The 24,183-nt window shown below is 34.9% G+C and overlaps 1 protein-coding gene across 2 annotated transcripts in view; it reads right to left on the bottom strand.

Annotated features, from left to right (window-relative positions):
• NME7 (NME/NM23 family member 7) overlaps positions 1-24,183 on the bottom strand; it is a 244,646-nt gene that overhangs the window by 188,046 nt on the left and 32,417 nt on the right. The window contains exons 2-7 of one of the 2 annotated variants that reach the window (XM_059935832.1): positions 22,861-22,896; positions 16,273-16,380; positions 15,364-15,530; positions 7,538-7,648; positions 3,701-3,751; positions 2,174-2,381 (exon numbers count right to left, since the gene is read on the bottom strand). In XM_059935832.1, the coding sequence (XP_059791815.1) occupies positions 2,174-2,381; positions 3,701-3,751; positions 7,538-7,648; positions 15,364-15,530; positions 16,273-16,380; positions 22,861-22,878 (663 nt within the window). In that variant the 5' untranslated portion in view covers positions 22,879-22,896. The remainder of the gene's footprint in view (positions 1-2,173; positions 2,382-3,700; positions 3,752-7,537; positions 7,649-15,363; positions 15,531-16,272; positions 16,381-22,860; positions 22,897-24,183) is intronic. The other variant, XM_059935841.1, reaches the window with a different exon arrangement.

Here is a 24,183-nt window from a genome sequence, read left to right on the forward strand (position 1 = left end):
ATGGCACATATGTATAATGGAATATTACTCAGCCATAAAAAGAAACGAAATTGAGTTATTTGTAGTGAGGTGGATGGACCTAGAGTCTGCCATACAGAGTGAAGTAAGTCAGAAAGAGAAAAACAAATACCATATGCTAACACATATATATGCAATCTAAAAAAAAAAAAAATTGTTCTGAAGAACCTAGGGGCAGGACAGGAATAAAAACACAGACGTAGAGAATGGACTTGAGGACATGGGGAGGGGGATGGGTAAGCTGAGAGGAAGTGAGAGAGTGGCATGGACTTACGTATACTACCAAATGTAAAATAGATTGCTAGTGGGAAGCAGCAGCATAGCACAGGGAGATCAGCTCGGTGCTTTGTGACCACCTAGAGGGGTGAGATAGGGAGGATGGGAGTGAGACGCAAGAGGGAGGAGATATGGGGATATATGTATATGTATAGCTGATTCACTTTGTTATAAAGCAGAAACTAACACACCATTGTAAAGCAATTATACTCCAGTAAAGATGTTAAAAAAAAAGCAATGCTAAATTGTTTTACCTCTAGTTTAACCAATTATTTGACCAATTATTTTTGTCTCAACTTCTCTAATTTTCTTTTTTGCTCAGTTTTTAAAAATGTAAACACAAGTTTTTCAAGTACTCATTTACATATGCTGAATATGTATTTAAGGCAAAGAATATAAAGATTGTCACTTAAATGTATCTTAGTGAAAGTGAGTAATCCCATGCCTTTGCTTTCTCTTTCTCCCTGTACAGGTTGTCGTATCTGTCCCACATATTATTCCAAGGTAATATTTGCAAGAGCACTGTTACTAGGGCCATTGTTATATGGCAACTAATTCAGACTTTAAACAACAAATGTAAAGTCACACAAAAAAATTCATATTCCTCTGTGATTTCAGGTGCTTTAAATATTTTGCATAAAGCTTTTCTCTTTCCAAGGTTCCCTGCTATTACTCTTAGCCTTTTACATGGCCTTAAATGACCTAGCCAGGAAGTATAAAGATAATGTAACTTTCCCAAAAATAAAACTCACACTCAATTTGATAAGCTTTAAATATATAGTTTTTTGTACTGTATTTTATACAACAAATTGTTAAGTATATAGTTGCACCGTTTCATAAATTTTACCCTGACAAGACCCCATGGGAATCTCACTAAACCATTTGACTAATTTACATTCATATCTTAAATACCATAATAACAGTATTACTAAATGATTGCCAGTTACAAGTTTCTCTAAAGATTTCACACAGTAATTTTAAATATCACTTTTGTAAAGGACCCAGATTAAGATATTTTAAAAAACACTGAACTCTATTTATTCTCCTAATATCAAATATGAAATCTGTCCTCAGAAAATAATCCAAAATATTAATGAAATATGAAATCACATGATCAATGCACCCTTATTTACAAATATGAAAAGAATTAGAACCTAACAAAATGTCCAAAGGTAAGGAAATGCTGAACTAAATGTTTTATCCATGCAAGACACTATTCCACAGCCAGTAAAATTCACTCTTATGACCGTAATCTGGTAACATGTAAAATATTATGATATAATATTAAGTAAGAAAAATCAAATTAAAATTAAACCCATGTAAAAATGATGTTTACTATTTAAATTATATAAATGATCAATGGGAATGACTTGGAAGGAATATAACATAATAGGTAAACTATAAACATTGCTGGCAGGATTTCTGATGACAAATTTTCTTTTCCTTAGTTTCCAAATTCTCTGAAAAGTATTTTCATTACTTTCATATTCTGAAAGACTATAATATTGAAAACAAGGTAGGCCACTACTTTCAGCATACTCAGTGGACAGTGGTGGTTAAGCACAGGGGCTTAAACTGGTATTCTTAGATGAATAAGTCATACACTGATGAGCCTCAGTAATTTAAATCTTTGGAACAAAATGGGACAATAAGTATTTTAATTGGAGAAAACTTATTCTGACCATGACCAGGTTACCAGTTCTCAAAGGAGACATATCACTGAAACACTGTTAATCCTAGGCAAAAGGTCAAAGGTTTTCTCTACTGCCTGACCACCTGTATAAATCCACCCTAAGTCAGCAGTGACAAAAGGCTTTACTCTGACATCAAACATTTAACAAAACCAAAACAGAATTAAAGTAGTTTAAAAACACCTTACTCTGGCAGCACAAGCGAAAGAATCAGGGCCATGAGCTGCATTTCTTATGCCATCTGTTCCAAAGAGGGCTCTAATGCTTCCAGGAGCATCTGTACGCGCCAGTCCAGAGTTTGCAGGTCCAAGAAGTCTTTTCCATTCACATATAGCATCGTCTCTTAAAATCTCCATGGCAATTACGGGACCACTGGTGATAAACTGGATCAGCTCACTGTGAAACAGGTGAAAGATTGATTTGCTTCATTTTTCTATCAACCTAGGTACCTCTCTTAACAACAAGGATATATTACAATTTGAGTATTTCAACACATACTCATGATCATGATCTCAGAACTACTGGACATAGTGAATTTTACATGGGCAAGATAAAATTTTCATAAATTGAGTGCCTTACAGTGGCCCGAGTCTCTACAAATCACTAGTGCTGTCAATTACTGTTAGCAGAAAAATCAGTCTTTCATTGAACTAAGACTATTTCATTGACTTAAAATGCATATTTTTGATCTATGCTTTCTGCATTGCTCTGAAAGGTACAGAAGAATCTTTATATTTTCACATGGTTTACCATTGCAGTCAAATGAAATCGCAATAGAGAAAGTGATGAGTGATGTATTGTAATATATTTGCAGTAAGAATTTACTTAATTATTTTTGTGTAGATCTATTAGAATTCAAAGAATGACAATGAATTTTCAGTCAATAAGCATTGAGTTGGTCTAGTGACATACAAAACATTACACTAGAAGCTGTACTACTATAAACACATACGAAGACTATAACAAAGAATAATTTCCAAGACAATTGTAGATGCCTATTCTACACAAGGTTTGAGAACATTTTTATAATGCTTGGTTTAAAATAATCGATACCATAATGATTTTCTTATGTAAAAATTTTCTTTATTAAGGCACTATTCTGTACAGGACACCAAATAGCATTTCTATTGCAGCAGCTTGGCTAATCCTTCTTTATTAGAAAAGTGAGCATTCCTCCTTTGTCAATAGCAATATGAGGTGCACAATATTCACTTAACTTTAAATACAACCCAAATATTTAGAACATAGTTTCAGTTTCTAACATATCTGTCGCTATATTTCAAAGAACAAAACGTATATCAAACAACTTAGTTAACGTATAAAGGTTCTTTGAACAATGTTTTATATACATTGAGAATGCTAAAATAAGAGTTTAAAACACAATAGATATTCAACATAAAATGTAATTATCTCTCTATTTTTAATCTACTGAAATCTAAAAAGAAAGCTATGCTCCTTATAATTTAAACAAAGCATTTTATTTGCTTCTGATTAAAGTTTAATATGTTTATTTAATGATAAGAGAATTTTCAATTAATAAAAGGAGAGAAAAAAACAATTCTTAGAAAAAAAGCTCTCTGCAGTTGCAAGATGTTGCTAAGGATTTTTTGACAAATTATTCTCATGTAACAAATTTTTGAATTGTAAAATTATAACTCTTTAGTTTTCCACGATATCCTCCATTATATCCCATGAGCCCCAATTTCAGTACCTACTTTAAAAAGGGCCTTGACTGATGATCTATATGAAAATCTGTTGCTTCTTTCCTATAAAATAATCAAAATGACAATAGTTAAGAATTATGTAAGGAAATTATTTTAACTTACATTAATAAAATAATGAAATTCTCTATGTGATCCGTATGTGAGTTAAGGACTTTTCACCAAACATTCTGCTCAAATCTCCCCTCTTTTCAAATTTTTGCTAGTATGGATATCTATGCTAAGATGTAAAATTAAAATGAACAAAAGAGGCAATACTTACTTTATTACTCATGTTCAAATCTACTATCTTCCTTTTCACTAGCATCTTTAACATTCTAAAACCAAAGTTTAACATATGACCAATAAAAATTATTTGTTCTTTAAAGTTCAAATAAGTTACATCAAAAAATGCAAAGCCATCTTCAAATTCAAAATTTGTTACCTCCTTCTACAGGCTTTAAACTTGAGAGGTTAGGCTAGAATTTTAATGTAATAGTTATAGTTTTCTTCCTTAGATCGCTCTAAAAGAAAGACTATATATTTGTGTTTTTAAAAACTGCTTGACAAATTATGCATATCAATGTATTTTTATTGGTTTTTAATGTATTATAAATGAACCCTTGAACTTACATCCCCCCAAAAAAGGGATAATATGGAGATATTCAGAAATCTGAATTTATTAAGGGCAATCGGGATTTACTTTTAAATTTATAGTCCCACAACTATAGAAACAATGAAAGGATAATGGACTTTTACACTGATTTAAAAAGTTATTTAGACTTTTCGGTTAATCAAACCAAGTGTCTCAAACTTGTACAGTTTTCTCAAAGGCTTTAAACTGAATTCACTGTATATGACAAATATATGTCAACATCAACTTTTTAAAATAGCCAATTAAAGTATCCCCTAACAAAAGATTAACCTTTCAGGCTTGATAATTTAGTATGCAATGCTTTAAGATCTTATAGGCCCATTACAAAATGAATTCACTTAATAAGCTATATCAGGATATACTTTTATTCAAACCAAGTGTACTAAAATATTCTCTTTGGCCATGAAAAGATTATGAAAGTATACTATGCAAGTATAGAAAGTGAAATTCATCCCAAGAAATGGAAGGGGAAGAAAACTCATTTTTCTAGAGGCTATTATATGCCCAACATTAAATTTTATTATTCCTCATAACAATATATTGAAATAGGTATGACCATCTTCATTTTACATCTGAAAATAATGAAGTTCAGCATGATTACATAACTTGTGCAGGTCAAAGTGCTGGTAAGGGAAGAAGGACAGGGAGATCTGAACCCAAATCTCTGATTGCTTATGACCTTACTATTACCAACTTCAGAAAAAAAAAAAATTCTAGCGGGTAAGGAAAAGAATTCATAAAAATGATATGGATATTCTGTATTGCAGCCTAAAATGAGGTAAAACTGAGTGTCTAAAAAACCTCAAGTGGGGAGTATTTTAGAAGAGTTAGCAGCGAGACTACTAATATGACCAATTCTAAACTTTAACACAAATGAACCACTAAGAAAAATCATAATGTTTAATATCAGTGAAAAGAAAAATATTAATTACTGAAAGTATCTTATTGCTTTCTTCTCATATGTCACTGACCCCATAGTTATTTCCACTGAAAATCTATAACTGAAACCAAGATGAGAGTTCATGAATTTTTTTCTCATCATTCTTATTTAATTTCTCCCTTAAAAAGTTTAGATGGAGAGAAAGATTAACAAGTGCATCACCACCTAGAGGAGTCTCTTTGTTGTTATTTTGTTATGTTTTGTTGTGTTTTTATAAAGAAACTCACCGTTGTCACAAAGATCTATTAATTCTTTTACGAAATACTTACTTAGTGCCTACTTTGAATCAGGCACTGATCCAAGAACTAGAAGTACAAAGTTAGATGGAACTCAGCTTCTGCCTTTCAGATACTGTCATGAGGGAGGAACTGACATTTGAACAAATAAGTTTAGAAAAGATTTAAGCATTGGGAGATACTCCTCCATGGGTCTCTGCCACTCCTAATGTGTCTTATTGGGTATGCCAAGAATGCGAGGCCCCAGCTACTCTTTATCCTAGCCATTTCTTGGAGTTATGTTTATAATGAGCAACTTTGAGGGATGAGGTCATGTCTCTTCAGTACAAAGAGCAGGCTTGTTTACTGCTCGTTAATGAAACAGTGGGTAACCTAAGTTCAGCGCTCCTCAGGGGTGATGCAATCAACTGTGTGTACAACATCCACCCGGGCCCTTATCATGTTATTCCCACGGGACATGAAAGCAAAGGGAACCAACAGAAACATGGTGTTCATGCTGTTTACTGAGCCATACTCAAGCCCTCTGTCTCTGACTCAGAAGTCTCACGTCTTCTGCTAGCATCCCTGAGAGAGTGACAGACTAACTTACTAGCTTTTAAGTTGGGTAAAATCCAAGACTTGACAGTCATATTAATAGAGAGGTATGAGGTGCTATTAACAATTTAGAAAGCTGTTAAGTTTTCTTGGGCAACTTTATTGTGGAAAGTTTGACACCAAATTATCAAACACTGGAAGTGTAGAGACATAAAAAAGTTTTAATCTCACTAAAAGTATTCAGTCATCTCTCCAGAATTCAGTCCCATAGCCTGCTGTGAGGGCAAGCGTTCTCGATACAGACAGAAATGGGACAAATGCAACTACGTTCATAAAAGATCATGACCTTGGTTTCTAGTAAATAATAGTGATATCACTAGTACTACACTACTACCACTAATAGCTAACACCTATATACACCTACTATGTGCCACGGTTTTTCAAAGCACTTTACTTTTATTAAACTCACATAACCCTCATAACAACTTCATGATACAGGTGATGTTATAACCTCCGTTTTGCAGATGAAGAAACTGAAGCACAGAGGTAAGTTGTCCAGAGTCACAACCTAGTAAGCAGTGCAGTTACAAGCAATCTGGCTCTAGATTCTGTGCTCTGAAATGGAAGACGCCTGCCTTTTTAGAATATATGTAAACTGGGAGATCTTACATAGGGGAAAAATTCAAATTATGTCATTACTGGGGTAAAAATGAGAATGTTTTGTTAAGGTTTCTAGGGATCAGACTTATCAAAGCTACGCTGACTCTCTACTGCTCTCCATCGTCCCTGTTCTCACAGAGACAAAAAAGCAACCATCCTGTGGGATAAAGAGCCAGGAACATCAGTGAGAAGACACCTAAGCAAACAAACACACACAAATCAGCGAAGTACCCTAAGAAAACTGCTGGGTCGAGCCCTGCCTAACAGCTACATTAATGTCCCTACCTAACACTAAGTCTTATTTTCATTAAATAACTTAGAAAATATCTGGTCAGATAGAATGGCTTGCTTTGCAGAGCAGTAAATAGGTATATCTGCCAATTATATATATATTGGAAGGAACTAAAACATTTCCAAACACATGACTTTTGAAAATCTCAACAGTAACATTCCCTTGTCAAATAGAAATAATCTAATATTCATTTCTTCTACACTTTTTATACAATGTGTTACATTGTACAAAAGAAGAGATTACAGTTATGAAACACTGGTGTTATAAAAGCAGATGGGGTTATGAAAGACAATGAAGAGTTCATGTCTAATACATAGTTAATAGTATAACCTGACAACTCCTATTTGCTGAGAGTTCAATCATCCTTTATGCATCTGCTTACCTTTTGTCTTCCATTTCCTCATTCTAATAAGATTACTATACTATTCTTTGTCATTCTGTGGAAGTTTTTAAACAATGACATGAAAGATAGATGATTTTTTTTTTAAAAAAAGGAACCAGACATTACATAACTGAGAATGCTCAAAAAATTTACCTTGAAAGTGTCATCATTTTGAGTTTGGTTAGAGTAAATCCAGCTTTGCTTATTATTTCAATGATTTCTCCTGCTTTTGATACTGCATCTGGTTTAATCAGGGCTAATGTTCTATAAAGAAATAAAGAATAAATTTAAAGATAAAAATAGTTTGGCAGTTTTTACTTATAATTCCCAAGCAGTGGTAATTTCCTTAAAAATCCTAGATCAAACATCAAAGTGAATTATAAACACAAGTGTATTAATGGTCTCTTAAAAACTTACACAATGGAAGTTTACTATTCTTTCACAAGGAAATAAAAATTAGGTAACCAATCTAGAAAAATCGTAAAAGCTTAGAGGGAAAAAAAGTTAAGACTCATTTTAAATATGTCCACGTTATAAAACACAGGTGTTTAAGATTTCTATTTCTTAGCATACACTTTATAAAAGACAACAATTCTCTAAAGAGTTGCATTAAACATATTAGCTTGATTTTTGGTCTCTTAGACTTTAACGTGTGTATGCCACGCAGTCAGTTCAGCATTGATTTGGAAATAATATAAATTCTTCTATTAACACTTTATTCATAGCATGAATGATATACAAAGAACTAAATGTCTTCTTACCTGAAGATGTATATGGCTAGCAAACACCCTGCTAACTTTTAAAATCACACTTTCCTCTTAGAGGACGCACCAGAGCTATGCATTCTCCCCTCTGAAGCCACAGAATTAATGGATTTTGAGAGATGGAGATCACCTGAATTTCCTCAGTTTACTAACAAGGAAACAAGGCCCAGAGAGGTAACGCTCCAAAGATCACACAGCTGGTCTGTGGCCTCCTCAGGACAGAACACCCAACTCACTCGACTCTTGGGTCTGTGCTCCTTCCACACCACACCACAAATAATGTCGCTATTAATATTAGCAAAAGGGAGCATAATCACAAATCCTCAAGACCAACATTTGCAAACGCAAGGTAAAATCAGATTAGCTGGAGTAATTCAGTTTATCTGGCACACAAAATAAGATAAAAAATTGCTGTCACTTTCCCTTTATTTTCAATTGTTCTGACACATTGGCATTAACTCAAGGAATCCATAAAAGGAGACTGGTAGGCTTTTTCAAAGTAGGCTTTTTTCGCCAATGAGACAAACTTAGCTAAGGATATAATGATACAAATATCCTTACTTACAACTGGATATAACTTACGGCTGGCTTTTAAAACTTTTAAATAACAAAAGTTGTTCATTTTAGTTCGATAGGGCTTGTGATAAACGGACTTTTTATTCTGAAGCAAGTGAGTCACCTCTAGCATTTTATATGGCTTCAAAGATACAGTTAAAACTTGTCACTTTTTTAGCTCACATTGTTTAAAATATTATAAAGCCAAACTAACCCATGATTGTTTATGCTAAAACTCTGGAAACGTCTTCAAGAACCAAAGCTCTTAAAGAAAATATAAAACACATCGGCAGTGAACAACAAGCAATACGAAAAAAAAATGCAGTTTCATTTTCTCTTTAAATGCCTACAGGAGACAAAGCATTGATTACTGTGATTAATTACTCCAAGCAAGTTCCTCTGTCACCTCTTCACGGCTTAATTGTTCAGTAGATAATAGTTAAAATGCATTTTGGAGGAAAAATAAGATAGGCCTTAGGAATCATATGTATTATTTAAAAGTGAAGATAGCACACAAAGAAAGTAAAGCGCCACGAAAATATATTAATAGTGCCGCTGTTATCTGTTGCTGCATAACAAACCACCCCAAAATGTAGTGGCTTAAAACTACAAACAACTTCTCCAGGTCATGTAGGTTGGCTGGGGAGTGGTTTCACCTGGGATGGGTCACACTGCTGCATTCGGCTAGTGGGTCGGTTCAGACAGCCAGGCTTCTCTTTCCTTGAGGCCTCAAGAGCTGGAACAGGCAGGGAGATGGATTCTCCCCTAAAGCCTCCACAAAGAAATGTAGCCTTCCCTACCAACACCTTGATCTCAGCCTGATGAAATCTGTGTTGGACTTCTGATATATAAAACTAAGATAATAAATTTGTATTGTTTAAGCAGCTGACTTTGTGGTAATTTGTTATGTCTTCAATAAAAGACTACAGAGAAAAAAAAACTGGGGAGGAAAAACACCTCAACAAAAGAATTGCAAGAAGAAAAAAATAGAAAAGCAGGAAAGCAGTAAAATAGTTGAAATATGTACAAAAATACTAATACAGCATATGTAAATGTACATGTACTAGTCTTACCAGTGAAAATCTAGAGGTTTTCAGACTGATTTTTTTTTAAAGAGCTGCATGCTGTTTACAAGAGATATATCTACAATATAACTTAACAAGGCTGAAAGTAAAGCAATGACAAAAAGATATCAACCAAAAATACATTATCAATCAAATCCATTCTTGAGAAAGATGGCTAAGGCCACCCATTCCTTGGCTGTGGTCTCCTTCCACCTTCAAATCTAGCAATGGAGACTGGGTCCTTCTCACACTGGCATCTCTCTGGTTCTCTGCAGCCAGAAAGGTTCTCTGGTTTTATGGATTCCTGTGATTAGATCGCACCCACAGGAATGATGCAGAATAATTTCCCCATCTCAAGGCCTGTAATCTTAAATCTGCAAAGTCTCTTTGCCATGTAAGGTAACTGTTGGGCTGCACCCGCAGGCTTGCAAGCCTTGCAGATGCCCAGCCTCGAGAGAGAAGAAAGAGCCCAGAGAGCAGCAAAAGAGACCTCAATGGTTTAATTGATGGAGGAGCTTACATGTCTGAAGCAAGGTCCTGGAGCAACACCCCCACGGTGTGCGGCAAACTGTAGGCAGGCTGTAGCAGCAGTCTTAGCTACTCAGGACGGAGGGAGGCTACCATTTACAGGGGGGAATTGATGTCAGGTGGGCTCATTAGTTACCAGGGGCTAATTAACAACCCTTACAATTAAGAGAACTGGATAGTCATGTGAGTGAAGCAGGGCCTAGTCAATCAGGGGATCTACAGAGAGCGAGAGAACAGCCATCTTGAATGGCCTGACCATATTCATAGGTTCCAGAGATTTGAACACGGACATCTTTGAGCAGCCATGATTCTGCCTACTGTACTCTCTATTGGTTTGGAGTTTATATACTATTTTTCTAGTGGTTAGCTGTGAAACTTTTTCATACTTATTTAACTTAAAATTCTTAAAATTGTATAATATCTTGACCCTTTAGAAAGACTTTAGAACACTTTAGCTCCAATGTTCTCTCTTCCAACTTATATAGTTTCATTGTTGTTTTGGACATTCAGTTTTTTGCCTGCATGAGTAAGCCATCTTGGACAATGAGACCATAGGTGAGTAAAGATGAGATAAAGATAGGCTGCAGGGGGGTGAATTTTTAGCAAGGCCTTGGTAATTGAACTAAAGTCTTACTTGAATGCATTTCAGTGCCTTTTTGCAGCCAAAACTCAACTGCTCACCACCACCTAGGAGGATATGTAAAGTAACAGTAATTGGTATTGAGGGAGTAGTTTCCCAAAGGTGAGAACAGAACTGAACTAATACCAGTAATTGTCTGGTCTCCTCCCCTGAGAAGTAGCCTTGGTCTACTTAAAATTGTTAGGCCGACTGGCTTAAAGAAATAAAACTCCAGGAACAATGAGAACATGTGTACCTTTGCTCCTTGTGGGTAAAGTGACTTCTACTCCATTCCCAGGAGAGTGCTCCCTCTCTCCACCCCCTTCATTTGCTCCTCCACATATGGTCACATTTAAGGGTTTCTGGTTGTATGCGGCCCTGCCTCTTCTCTCTCAGACCTGCAAGCCCTCATGCAGGACACAGTCTATAGTTCTTCTCCTGCTTCCATCTGGTTAGCACAGCGGAGGCAGAGGCCAGCACCTGCATGGAAACCTACCTCTCTCTGGTGCTCTGTCTCCCACGCTGGATGGGCAAGTGTGCTCTCAGGGTTTGCTCTAAAGGTATCTCTCTCCCTCAGACAGGCCCCAAGGTTCAGACTGGGAAGGAGGGCAGGGGGTGGGGTGGAGAAGTAGGAATAAACCACAACCATTCTCAGAGCTGGCTTATACTAGACAGCCTAAACCAGCACTTTACTTTGATTTGCATTTGGCGTCTACGTTAACGTTCCATCAGTTAATATTCAGAAGGGAGAATGGAGACTAACTGAACCCAAGAGATGACAAAAAGCCTGTATGATGTCTTTACATCTGAATAGTAAAACCATAAAGCATCAATTTATTACCATCTAAAATTAAAATTGAATACTCTAAAAAAAAAAGAAACAAAAATTTTAAAGAAAAAAATGTTTTTAAATCAAATACTATGACTCATTGACAACTGATAACACTTATCCATTTGATTTGAGGAGCTTTATAAGGAGAATAGATTAAAATTAGCTAAGAGAGTAAATCTTTCATTAAGTTCCCTTACCACAAAAGAAAAATCAATATAAAAAATAATAAGGGGGTGGGAGGAAAATTTTGGAGGTAATAGATAAATTTATATCCTTGACTGTGGTAATGGTTTCATGGGTATATACTTAGCTCCAAACTCACCAAGTTGTATGTATTAAATATTTACAGCTTTTTGTTTGTCTATTATACCTCAATACAGAGATTTTTGAAAAAGAGAATAGAAATGTAAATCGAATGTCAGATTTCTACAGTTAACGGGAATTAGAAAGCTGAGGCTAGTTTGTTAGCTAAGTTGAATTACATAGAATTATCTTGATAAGTGCCTCAAAATTAGCAGACGGGCACCATGAAGATCAGCTTTACTCCTCCCTCTCACTACAGGCTTTACTCCAAAAAGAAAATAATTGAGTATGATAAATATAATAGGGATGTAATTAGTTCATAAATTATCCTTGACACTATATAAAACTGAGAACTAGGCTAAGTTATAATTATTACATAGAAGCTATTTCCATGGGACCATGATAGACATGCATGTATTTCTCCATATGCCTACTTCTTTGGTCATTTAAATGAAACAATATATTTTTAAAACTCTTGAATTCTGAAGTTTATTTAAATCACCCAAATGGTTGCTGGATTTAACCCACTTGCAGTTAGGAGAGAATCAGAAGAGAAAATGGTGAAACAATTGAAGTCAGTAAAAATAGAATATTGCACATATTTTAATTAATTATATTTATAAAGCCCAAATATTTAAAATCTGTCTTCACATTCTTCTGTTCCTCCTATTTTTAAATCAGTCCATTCAATAGTATTTACCAATATATTAATTAGAGGTTTTAATAAAAAGAGAATGAGTTTTAAAGTCAAACACAACAAGATATACTTGTTTCCCTTTACTTTGTAGCTGTGTGACTATGGCTGTGTTCTGTAAAATGGAATCAACAACATTCACTGTAGACAAATCAATTAATATATATATTAATTATAATTGTTACAGCTATTATTATTTTATTTTGATTGGGTCATACTATTAACCCTGTCTCCCTAATTCACTGATTTTTGCTAGTTTAAATGAAAACTTGAAGTGGTCTTGAACTGAGATGCCTACCACATTGGTTGGCATATAGCATGTGATCAAAAATTAAGTTATAAATATTTATTACTTGTAAATAAAGGAACTGTGGTTGGTGTTTCCTTAATCCCATAGACTTTTATCAGTAGATCTCACAACAATGAGATTCCTATTTGTCTAACATTTTTTTTTTTTTTTCCTAGTTCAGAGTTGTCCTGGGAATCTTTGGTTTTCCTTTTTTATGAGTCATTCACCACCTCACTGATCCATCACCACCTGTGTACTAATACCACACTGAGCACCAGAGAACCTCCAGAATTATAAAGGGCTTGTAAAGAAGTCACAGAAAGAATATTACAATGGGGGGGACTCAGGTATTAGGTAGATAACCAGCTATTATTTGGGTGGCAAACCTCAAAATATAGTTAGACAGATTTTTTTTCCTATAGAATTAAATAGTTTTGGGAGCTTTTTATACATACAGTCTTAACTTCCACCAGTGATCCCTATTTTTCATTACTGCAACAATCACTCCACAAATCCAAAGAATCCCCCAAGTCAGCACAATATAATATAAGCCACAGAAACCAGAGCCAAGAAAGATGACCAAAGAATTAACATTCCATTTCAAATATAGCTCGTGCTAGACTCAGAAAGCTGCAAACTCATAAAAGTAGAGGTTGAAAATTACAATGTCATTTTAGTATTATGTTTTCTGGCTAGCCTAATTTTCAGCTACAACTGCAACTTGTTCTGTCTCTCCTCTAAATCAAAACTGAGGGAAAGTCAGAATGACAAACGTAGCTACGACAAACAATGAAGAGAGAAGACCAGAGAGACACACAGAAGGCACCATGCTGCAGTTTCTCCGCTTCACAGGAAGAGCCACATGCAATGGGAGGGAGGGAAGAAGGCAGGGAGGCAGCCAGCGGGGAGCTCTGCCTCCAAACACAACGACTATTTTCAACAACATAAGCTCATTCATTCAACAAAGTTACGTGGGGCATCCCCTGTGAATAATGCACTGTTTGAGGCATCACCACCACGGCCTTTAGGGATGCAGTTGTGATCCCAAGACAGATTAAGTTTCTTTGTATCACAATGTTTTTGTATATTTTTTTCTTTTCAAAATACTCACATATCCTGTCTTCAATTGATCAGTCAATATTTATCAGATATCTATTACGTCTGCAAATAAAACTCAAAAATAGACAATATATATTCCAAACAATCTAGACAAAAACACCTTTGTCAACTAGATCAAAGGTCATCATTTGAAAACAGGGAGGAAATGAAGAAAAGGAAAGAGTAGATAATAAATTTTAAATTGTTATTCAATGATTCATTCATCTAACACAGACAAGGTGCTTGTAATGTATGAGGAGAAGTGTTAGGTGCCACAGGAGACATAAAAATGAATTGAGACAAAAAGAAGATAATCATTTTGCAGGTCCTATCCATTCTCCTGTGATTAAATCCTCCTATTCTTGATTCAGACAGACGCTGGGCTTTAATCTTGCCTCTACTCTGTGACCTTCAGCAAGTTACCTAACATCACTAAGCCTCAACTTCTCCATCTGCAGAGTGGAGCTAATAATAATATTATGAGCTTGTGTATTAGGTTGTTGTGGGACTTAAATAAATGATGCATACAAATCATTTTAACACAATACCTTTTATAAAAATAGCTAACAGATATTAATGCTTATCATTACTACTATTACTGTACTTCGGTTAATCACTTTCCTTCCTTCCTCTTCATACCTATTGCTACTATCCTAATTAGTCTATTTTACTATTTAAATTTAAAAAAAATTTTAACCACCAAGCCAGTCATGAAGAACAATGAGCTCTGCCTAGTGCATAACATTCTGTTGTATTTTTGCTCATACTCATTCCTCTGACCAGCATTCCTCCGACTTGATCCAACTGGGTAAAAATTCAATCCACCTCTCATGATCCTGTCAAATACCTTCACAAAGCCTTCCCTACTCTTCTACAAGAAATAGCTTTACTTTCCTCTGAGTTTCCTTTGAGCTTCTGGCAATCACTACTTCCCCCCCATAAACCATCTTTATGCTGTACACTAAGGCTTATATTTTCAGTTCCCAATTAGAAGAATGACGAGGGTGTATAAAAGGTTTGCACTTTTTCCTCTGGAAAATAATCATTGCCTAAGACTATGGGCATCACTTTGTTACCTCCACAAAATTCTAAAATTGTCATAATACTGAATTGGATCACTGACAAATATCTACACCGTAAAAACAAAAGATAGAAACAAGAAGTTAGAATTTGGTATCAAGACATACATAATGTTCTAAGAATTTTAAAAAGATTATATACTTGTTTTCTTACTTTTCTTTCCTACTGCCCAGTTGCCGAGCTGTATATTGATCCCCATAGTCAAGTAGCACCAGTTGTCGAGAAAAGACATTCACTTTGTTGCCTATAAATAAATCTTCCAAGTGAAGGTCTTCATATTTGGTCCGCTTTAAAAAGGTGCGATGATTCTTTACATCATGCTAGAACCAAAAACAATACAATAAAACAAATAATTATCAGTAGGTAATGTTAACCTTATTATAAAACTAGAAATAGTTATTAATTTTGCTCTATTAAACATACGTTACATTCTTTTTCATTTTTGCTATAAGTACAAATCATAATTTCTTTCATAACTTATGTAGTTCCTAGTCTACTCTAGTAATAACATAAAAATTACAAATTTAATACTTTAAAAAACCCTGGATAGAAAGATTTGTTTATTTCCAAATCACTGCAGCAAATTAGTGCCTATGAAATCCCAGAGAAACTCCAAATTTCTGCTTTCTTGCCGACACAAAATCCCAGTACCAAATAGGTCCACGTGCAAAAGGAGTCGTCAACAAAGGGACACAAAGAAACAAGCAGGACTCTTTTAGCTCAGCCTTCTTCAATTTGACTTTTTGTAGCGATAACAGCATTCAACAATGGTGACATATTTATGAGCATGATAATCTTTATCTATAGCCACTTATTGACTATCACTTAATCCAAAGCATAAATAATCCCCCTTCAGTTTTCTAACCAAAAAAATAATTTCTATTAAAAATAAAGACACAAGGTATCTTCTTGTATTGGAATTATAAATAGCAAAATTTTTAAAATTCCCAAAATAAAAAGAATGTATTTTTAAAAGCAACTATAAAAAAGGCAATCCTATTCCTCTCTGGATCCCACCTTCACTCCGTTTGCCAACTTTTAAGCAAAAAAAGGCTCATTTACCATTTCAACAGATCCATCCCCTGGGTAAAATAGAAGCTCATAACGTCGAAATAGTGAAGCATTTGGATCATACCACTCTGCAATGAAAACGAATCTTTCACCATGATTCTGTAAAGAAGGATAGAAGAATTTTAACACTAACATATAAAATATAAGCACTCTTGTAAAAATCATACAAATTGAAAGAATTACCAAATATTTGCGATGAAGAAATTTGTTATTACTTATTGTATTGAATAATTCTGCTTTTCAACAGTATGCCAGTTATCAACATACCCTCATAAATATTTCCTTCTAATTTCTTATTAAACATCCTTAGATATCTCAAAGATGACTTATGAACTGCTTAATACTTCACAGCCATCCAAACATCCTGGGTAAATTGATACTTTTTTTAGAACATGAGCTCCAGATCTGACTACTGTGATAATTCAGTCCTTCTGAAAGCAAGTTTACATATAAACAGATAATCAATAAACTAGTATGAGAAAAAAAAAAGAAAAAAAAATTAGTATGAGAAAAAATTTCTGAGTGGCTAGCTCTCAATTACATTTAGAACATAACTGTTCTAAATTTAAGACTCCAGCAGTATTAGAGTATTGTTGTCATTCAAATTATAGTAAGCATCTTTACTCTCCTTAGTAATTTCACATGATAGTATCTTTTTATAGAAAGAGTGGGAGAATGTGTTAGTCTAGGTCCCCGGAGAAGCAGACACGATGCCAAGATAGGATTAAACATGCAAAAATTCGATTCTGTAAGAGAAATTCTGTACAGGAAATTCCTACAAGAGAAAATAGGGAGGGATCCAGGGAAGCCTGACAGACCACAATACAAATCTGACCCTAAGTGAAGGAGAGAGTGAAGGAAGACTGGATGATATCCTTCTGGACTGCTCTACAGACTAAGGAAGGTTCAGCAAGACCACTACTACCAAATGTAAAATAGATAGCTAGTAGGAAGCAGCTGCAAGGCACAGGGAGATCAGCTCGGTGCTTTATGACTACCTAGAGGTGTGGGATAGGGAGGGTGGGAGGGAGACGCAAGAGGGAGGAGATATGGGGATGTATGTATAGGTATAGCTGATTCACTTTGTTATAAAGCAGAAACTAACACACAATTGTAAAGCAATTATACTCCAGTAAAGATGTTAAAAAAAAAGACCACTGGGCGGTGCTCAAGCCAGTTAGCCCTCAGAGAGTTCTCTGACTTCCAGGGACAGGCCTGCTTTAGTATCCCTGCTCCTCTCAGTCACGGGCTGGGAGCAGCCCTTGGGAAGCATGTCCTAAGCACAAAAGCAGCAGTAGATTCCAGAGCACAGGAGCTGAGGCCCTTTGATCATTTCAGCTCCCTCTAGTTGAAGATCTGTGAGGTGCATACAATGAAAACGTAAGTCAAAGAATGGCCCTCTTTCCTTGACTATTAGGCAGGATTTCCCATCATATGTTATTAATATCTTAGCCCCTAAAGGTCCTTCATCACAATAAGCAAATGAGGACATAAAGAAGAAAGGAATCTAAGGGTTTCATTGCTAATTCTGGATTTAGCATCTGATTCTCTGGTTATGGTATATAGATGGGTTCCTTTTATGTTAATAATTCACTTGTAAATTCTAATAGTACTATGTCTAGTTATATTTATGATTGTACTCATAAGCTATAATGGAGATAATTTTAAAGACACTATTTTATTTTTCCCACAATCATCCAAAAGACACATTTAAATAATGTTTATTAGTCAAGAGAAAACAAAGGTAAGAGATATACTATAACAAGCCTTTCTTCATTCATTATTTTTCATATTGATCCTTATAAATACAGCTTTTTTATTTTTATTTTTTAATACAGCTTTTTAAAATTTAGGTTTCACTGTGCATTCTAGTATTATACTCTCCTTTTAATATAAAATTTAAATACTAGTTGTTTATTAAAATTTTTACTATATATTAAAATATTCATTCACTCAAAAACATCATTGAAATACTGCCTTCACTAAAATAAAATTATGAAATGGACGAAATGATGAGACATCTAACTGAAGGTAAAAGGGCAAAGAAAATGATGCAAATGAAAAACCAATGAAACTTGGCACTTCCATTTATCCAGGCAGCCTTAACCACAAAACCTGCCAATCACACTCTTTAACTCTGAGGCAGGTAGTAGAATTTTTCATGATTCATCATCCAGAAAACAGTTTTAATACAAAGAAAACAAACTGAGGAAGTACTGTTTCTGGCTGACAAGGTAGCTTAGAGCAAATCAATGCTACTTTCCAAGAACAACTAGAAAAGTGGGATGTTAAAAAAATGTACTTGTTTGATGATGTTGGAGAGCATCTAAGGCAGCCAGATTTGATGATCTAAGATTCAGAAAGACAGGAAGTTCACTGAGGTAAGCACAGCATTCTTTATACTGCTTTTACCTGAGGACATGTGCTGAGACTTAAGTCAAGCTGGACAAGAGACTGAGAAGCCCAAGAAGCTGGCAGGGGAAGGCTGCTAAGAGGCAGTGAAGCTAGCAGAGCTTTTGACAGTGTCATGGGTATAAGTAGACAAACACTGGAATTTGGGCCTACCAATGCAGCCAAGACTTGAGGGGCAAAGATCCGGAAGAAAAGGAAACCATAGAGAAGTGAGCTCAAACCTGTGTTTGTTCAATGGAGCTTTACACTCCAGGGGCATAGGCAAACTAAAGGTAAACTGATCCTTACAAAATTTGAAACAAGTTTTGTGTTCACTCAATGGTCAATTATGATAAGTGATGTTTCCTCCATGCCACCCCCCTGCAACTCCAGAAATGGAAATATGGCTTTTCATATACAATGTCAAGCTTTCAAAGACAAACTACCAGATATAACAAAAAAAGAAGACCAAGAGAAAAAAAAAGACAATAGAAAGAAATCCATGAATACCCTAGTTATTATCTGAAAAGGCTTCAAAATAACAATGATAGGTACAAAAAATATACATCAAGATTAATAATTTCACCAGAGAGCCAGAATCTATTTTTTAATCAATCAGAAATTCAAGAATGAAAAGTAATTGCCAACACAGCATTCTATAACTAGCAGAATTACCCTTCAAGAGGTGAAGGTGAAATAAATTTTTAGACAAGCAAAACCAGAAAATTTATTGCCAATGCACCTGCGTTAAAAGAAATTCTAAAGGAAGTTCTGAAGGAAAAAAGAAAATGATTCAAGATGATTCAAGGAACAGAAGGACTGGGCTTCCCTGGTGGCGCAGTGGTTGGGAGTCTGCCTGCCAATGCAGGGGACACGGGTTCGCGCCCTGGTCTGGGAAGATCCCACATGCTGCGGAGCAACTAGGCCCGTGAGCCACAACTACTGAGCCTGGGCGTCTGGAGCCTGTGCTCCGCAACAAGAGAGGTTGCAATAGTGAGAGGCCCGCGCACCGCGATGAAGAGTGGCCCCCGCTCACCGCAACTGGAGAAAGCCCTCGCACAGAAACAAAGACCCAACACAGCCAAAAATAGATAAATAAATAAACAAAATAATTAAAAAAAAAAAAAAAAGGAACAGAAGGACTGAAAAACAATGGAAATGTAAATATGTGGGTAAATCTAAATAAATAATGCATATACAAAATAACAATAATGTCTTGTGGGATATAAAATAAGTAGAATTTGAATTCAGATTAATAAGAATATAAAGGGTGTGAGGGGAAGACAATATTCTTCAAATTATGTGAAGCAAAAAAAAATATCTCCTACATCAGTTGCTCGACCTTTTCTCAAATTCCAGTGAACATCAGTGAAGAGAATGTCTCTTAAGCTAATAGGCACACAAACTGGAGACATTCTGTTCAATTTTTCACCCTCCATTCTGTTAGAATGACCTTTCTTCATCTCCTAGTGCTCAGACAACAGGAAAACAATTCTCAAAATGTTTAATAAATCAGTGCCATTCAAACTTTAAGAAATTAATGATAACCATTAAACATGACAATAATAATAATTTTTAGAGTAGCTATTAAGTAGCAGGTTCTTTACATACATTATCTCATTTCATTCTCACAACAGACAATGTAGGTTGACAGAAATATGGATACTATTTCATGGACAAGGATAGTAAAGCTCAGAAAATTTGAACACTGGTCCAAGGTTACAAAGCAAAGAAATGAGTAAGTCAGCCCTCAAACGTTGGTTCTTCAGACTTTGCAAAGCCCATGTTTTGTCCCATTAAACAGCACTACCTACATAAAATGATGCAAAAGTCAGTGTTAAAGAAAGCATTCAGTGGGCCTAAACTAATGATGAACTGAGTTATTTAACTACTCCTCTATGTAAAGTTAAATAATTCTAGACAGGGTCAATTTTGTAACCCTTAACAAACATGTAGGAGAAAGGGTATGGATTATTACAAAATAGGATAAGGAAATCAGGTTACTCCCTGTGACATCAAACATACTTAACAAAATATCTCTTTTCAATTATGTCCCAATTTCAGAATCTTAAGAAATCAAGAGTCAGTGAGGTCTGTCCTTATAAAATACCAAAAAAAACTTAAATATAAAACTATATTTTAAAACCTATATAACATTCATATGGAAACCCAAGAGACCCAGAATAGCTAAAGCAGTCTTGAAAAAGAAGAACAAAGTTGGAGACCTCACATTTTCTATCTTCAAAACACTGCAAAGCTACAGTAATCAAGACAGTGTAATACTGGCATAGAATAGATATAGATTAATCTAATAGAAGGGAGTCCAGAAATGAGCTCAAACATATATGATCAACTGATTTTCTTCAAGGGCAGCAAGACTATTCAATGGGGAAAGAACAGTCTTTCCATAAACAGTGCTGGGACCACTGGATATCCATAGGCAAAAAAAAAAAAAATGAAATTGTATCCCTACCTCACACTATATACAAAAATTAACTCAAATGGATCATAGACCTAAACACCAAGAGCTAAGCTAGAAAAACTGCTAGAAGAAAACATTTGTGACTTTGGGTTAGGAAATGGTTTCTTAGACAAGACACCAAAAGCACAAGTGACCAAAAAACGAAACAAAACAACAACAGCAAAAACATAGATAATTTGGACTCCAAATGATACCATCAAGGGAGCAAAATGACAACCCACAGACCTGGAGAAAATATTTACAAATCACATATCTGATAAGGGAGGATCTAGTATCCAGAATGTATTAAGAACTCTAACAACTCAATAATAAAAGACAACCCAGTTACAAAATGGGCAAAGGATCTGAGTAGACATTTTTCCAAAGAAGGTATAAGAAGATATACAAATAGCCATTAAACCTATGAAAAGATGCTCAATACCACTAGCTATTAGGTAAATGGAAATTAAAACCACAATGAGATAGTACTTCACACACACTAGAATGGCTATAATAAAAAAGACAGGCAATAATAAATGTTGGTGAGGATGCAGAGAAAATGGAACTCTCATATGTTGCTGGTAGAAATGTAAAATGATGCAGCTACTTTGGAAAACAGTTTGGCAGTTCCTCAAAATGTTAAACATAGAGTACATAGGACCCAGCAATTCCACTCCTAGATATACACCCAAGAGAAGTGAAAATATAGTATACACCCATATAAAAACTTGTACATGAATGTTCATAACAGCATTATTCATTGAAAATATACTATACACCCATACAAAAACTTGTACATGAATGTTCATAGTAGCATTATTTATTATAGTCAAAAAAGTGGAAGTGACCCAAATGTCCATCAATTGATGAATGGATAAATTGTGGTATGTCCATAAAATGGAATATTATTTGGCAATAAAAAGGAATGGAGTACTGACTCATGCTACAATATGGATGAATCTTGAAAACATTATGCTAAATAAAAGAAACCAGTTACAAAAGATCACATATTCCATTTATATGATTTCACTTATATGAAATGTTCAGAACAGACAAATCTAGAGACAAAAAGTAGGTTAGTGGTTGCCAGGGTTTTCAGGGAGGGAGGGATGAGAATGACTACTAATGAGTATGGTATTACTCTTCTGGGGTAATGAAAATGTTCTAAAATTGACTGTAATGATGAATATGCTAAAAACCACTGAATTGTACACTTTAATTGGTGAATATTATGGCACATGAGTTATATTCAATAAAGCTGTTTTAAAATAAAGTAAAATAAAATACCATCAGTTTAAGATACCAAACAGAATTTTACAAAGCAGATGTTATTTAGGAAATTACAGAAAGTATATATATACACACACACACATATATATATTGTGTTGCCAATAAGTTGCTGCTTTGAAACCATTTTCACTGTGAGTACTATATTCTAATGTAGTCATGACCTCTAAGAAAAAACAATAAAAACAATTACTTTTTTATTGTAAAAGAAGAAAAAAAGTAAATAGATACCAGAGGTCACACTTTTGAGGGGAAAGAATAGAGTTGTGTTAACTTTTAAAATTCCATCAGAAACCAAACAACCTAATGCGATGTCGAAAGGAGAGTTTGCAACACTACAGATCAGTTCAATAAATCTCTGATAAATAACTATCACACAGAAAAAGATACAATAACTATGTCCACAAGATTTCAAAAATGCTTAAGCTCTTGGGTCTGACCTCTTGAAGTTTTGGCATAGCGTTTCACAACAGCACCTACACACAAAGAAAAAATATTTCAGAATCTCTCAAACAATTAGCCTATTCCTTCATCTATAACTGTGATTTACCTCAGTGAGATTGTTAAAAAACTATATATGAATAATAACAGAATTTCTACTTAATAGAAGAAAGTAACTCTCAAGCAAGTATTGTTTCCTCTATGAAAAAAGGTTTACCATGCCAAGTAAAAATTGTATTCAAACTTGATTTAACCTTAACCTTTGCAGTAGAAACTTTAGTTATTTCCTAAAGTCAAAAGATGTCTAGAGATATAACAGTGGTACATCTGGACTTGGCAGAGAACAATGGTACATCTGAATATCTCATTCAGGCTGGTCTTTCAACTAGTTGCCTCACTACACACACACACACACACACACACACACACACACACACACGAGCACATATCCACATCCACACACCTAACCCAAAGTTACCTTTGAAATTTTAAGAATTTTAGTTTCAGCTAAGTTGAGGCAAATCTAGCAAAGAACTCCATTCCTTTTTTTTTCTCAGTGATGTCAAAGCTGAATATCATTGTGTTCAAACCCTTCATTTTATGGATAAAGAAACTGAGGCAATCAAATATAAATGACTCGCATAAAGTCACAGAGCTAGTTAATGACTGAGCTAAAACTTGAAACTCCACTTGCTATGACTCAGATCTTTCCATAATACTGGGCTTCCAGGGCCAACTCAAGAGGGAGAAACTAACACTTTAGTCACACATAGGGACACTTCCAGTTTTCTGCCAGATCTTCGGACGAGAATGTCACTGCCTGGATGATCACAGGGACAATAGAGATTTCCATTTCTGTCAGAAATACCATTATGCAGAACATTTAAAGATTATGCTCTAGCAAAAAGAGACTTTTTCTTAAAGAAGCTAAATCTTTTCCTTCTTCTGAACATTTCAAATATAATTTATACATAATAAAATATTCTAGCACACTTTGTTCCAATTTTGTAAATAATCACCAATGTGCCATCTCATTTTTTTTAATATTATAAGCAGATAGCCACATTATAAGGTTCAAAACACACTACTCCCAACATATGAAACCTTGGCATATTGAATATTTTAAGCCAAAGGAGTTTGAGAGAACAACAGAAGCAAGAAGGTCACTTTGACCTTTACCCAACCCTTCTTCCCTGAAATAGGTCATAAAACCCTCATGTGAGGGCTGCCCTGCCTATACCCTTTGTCTTTGAAGACAAAGGGACACCGAGGAAAATCCCAACAAACAGCCCAAAATTAAAGATCAGAATTTCAGGGTGAAA

Source organism: Balaenoptera ricei, chromosome 1 (genome assembly GCF_028023285.1).
Source record: "Balaenoptera ricei isolate mBalRic1 chromosome 1, mBalRic1.hap2, whole genome shotgun sequence".
Classification (NCBI taxonomy): Eukaryota; Metazoa; Chordata; class Mammalia; order Artiodactyla; family Balaenopteridae; genus Balaenoptera; species Balaenoptera ricei.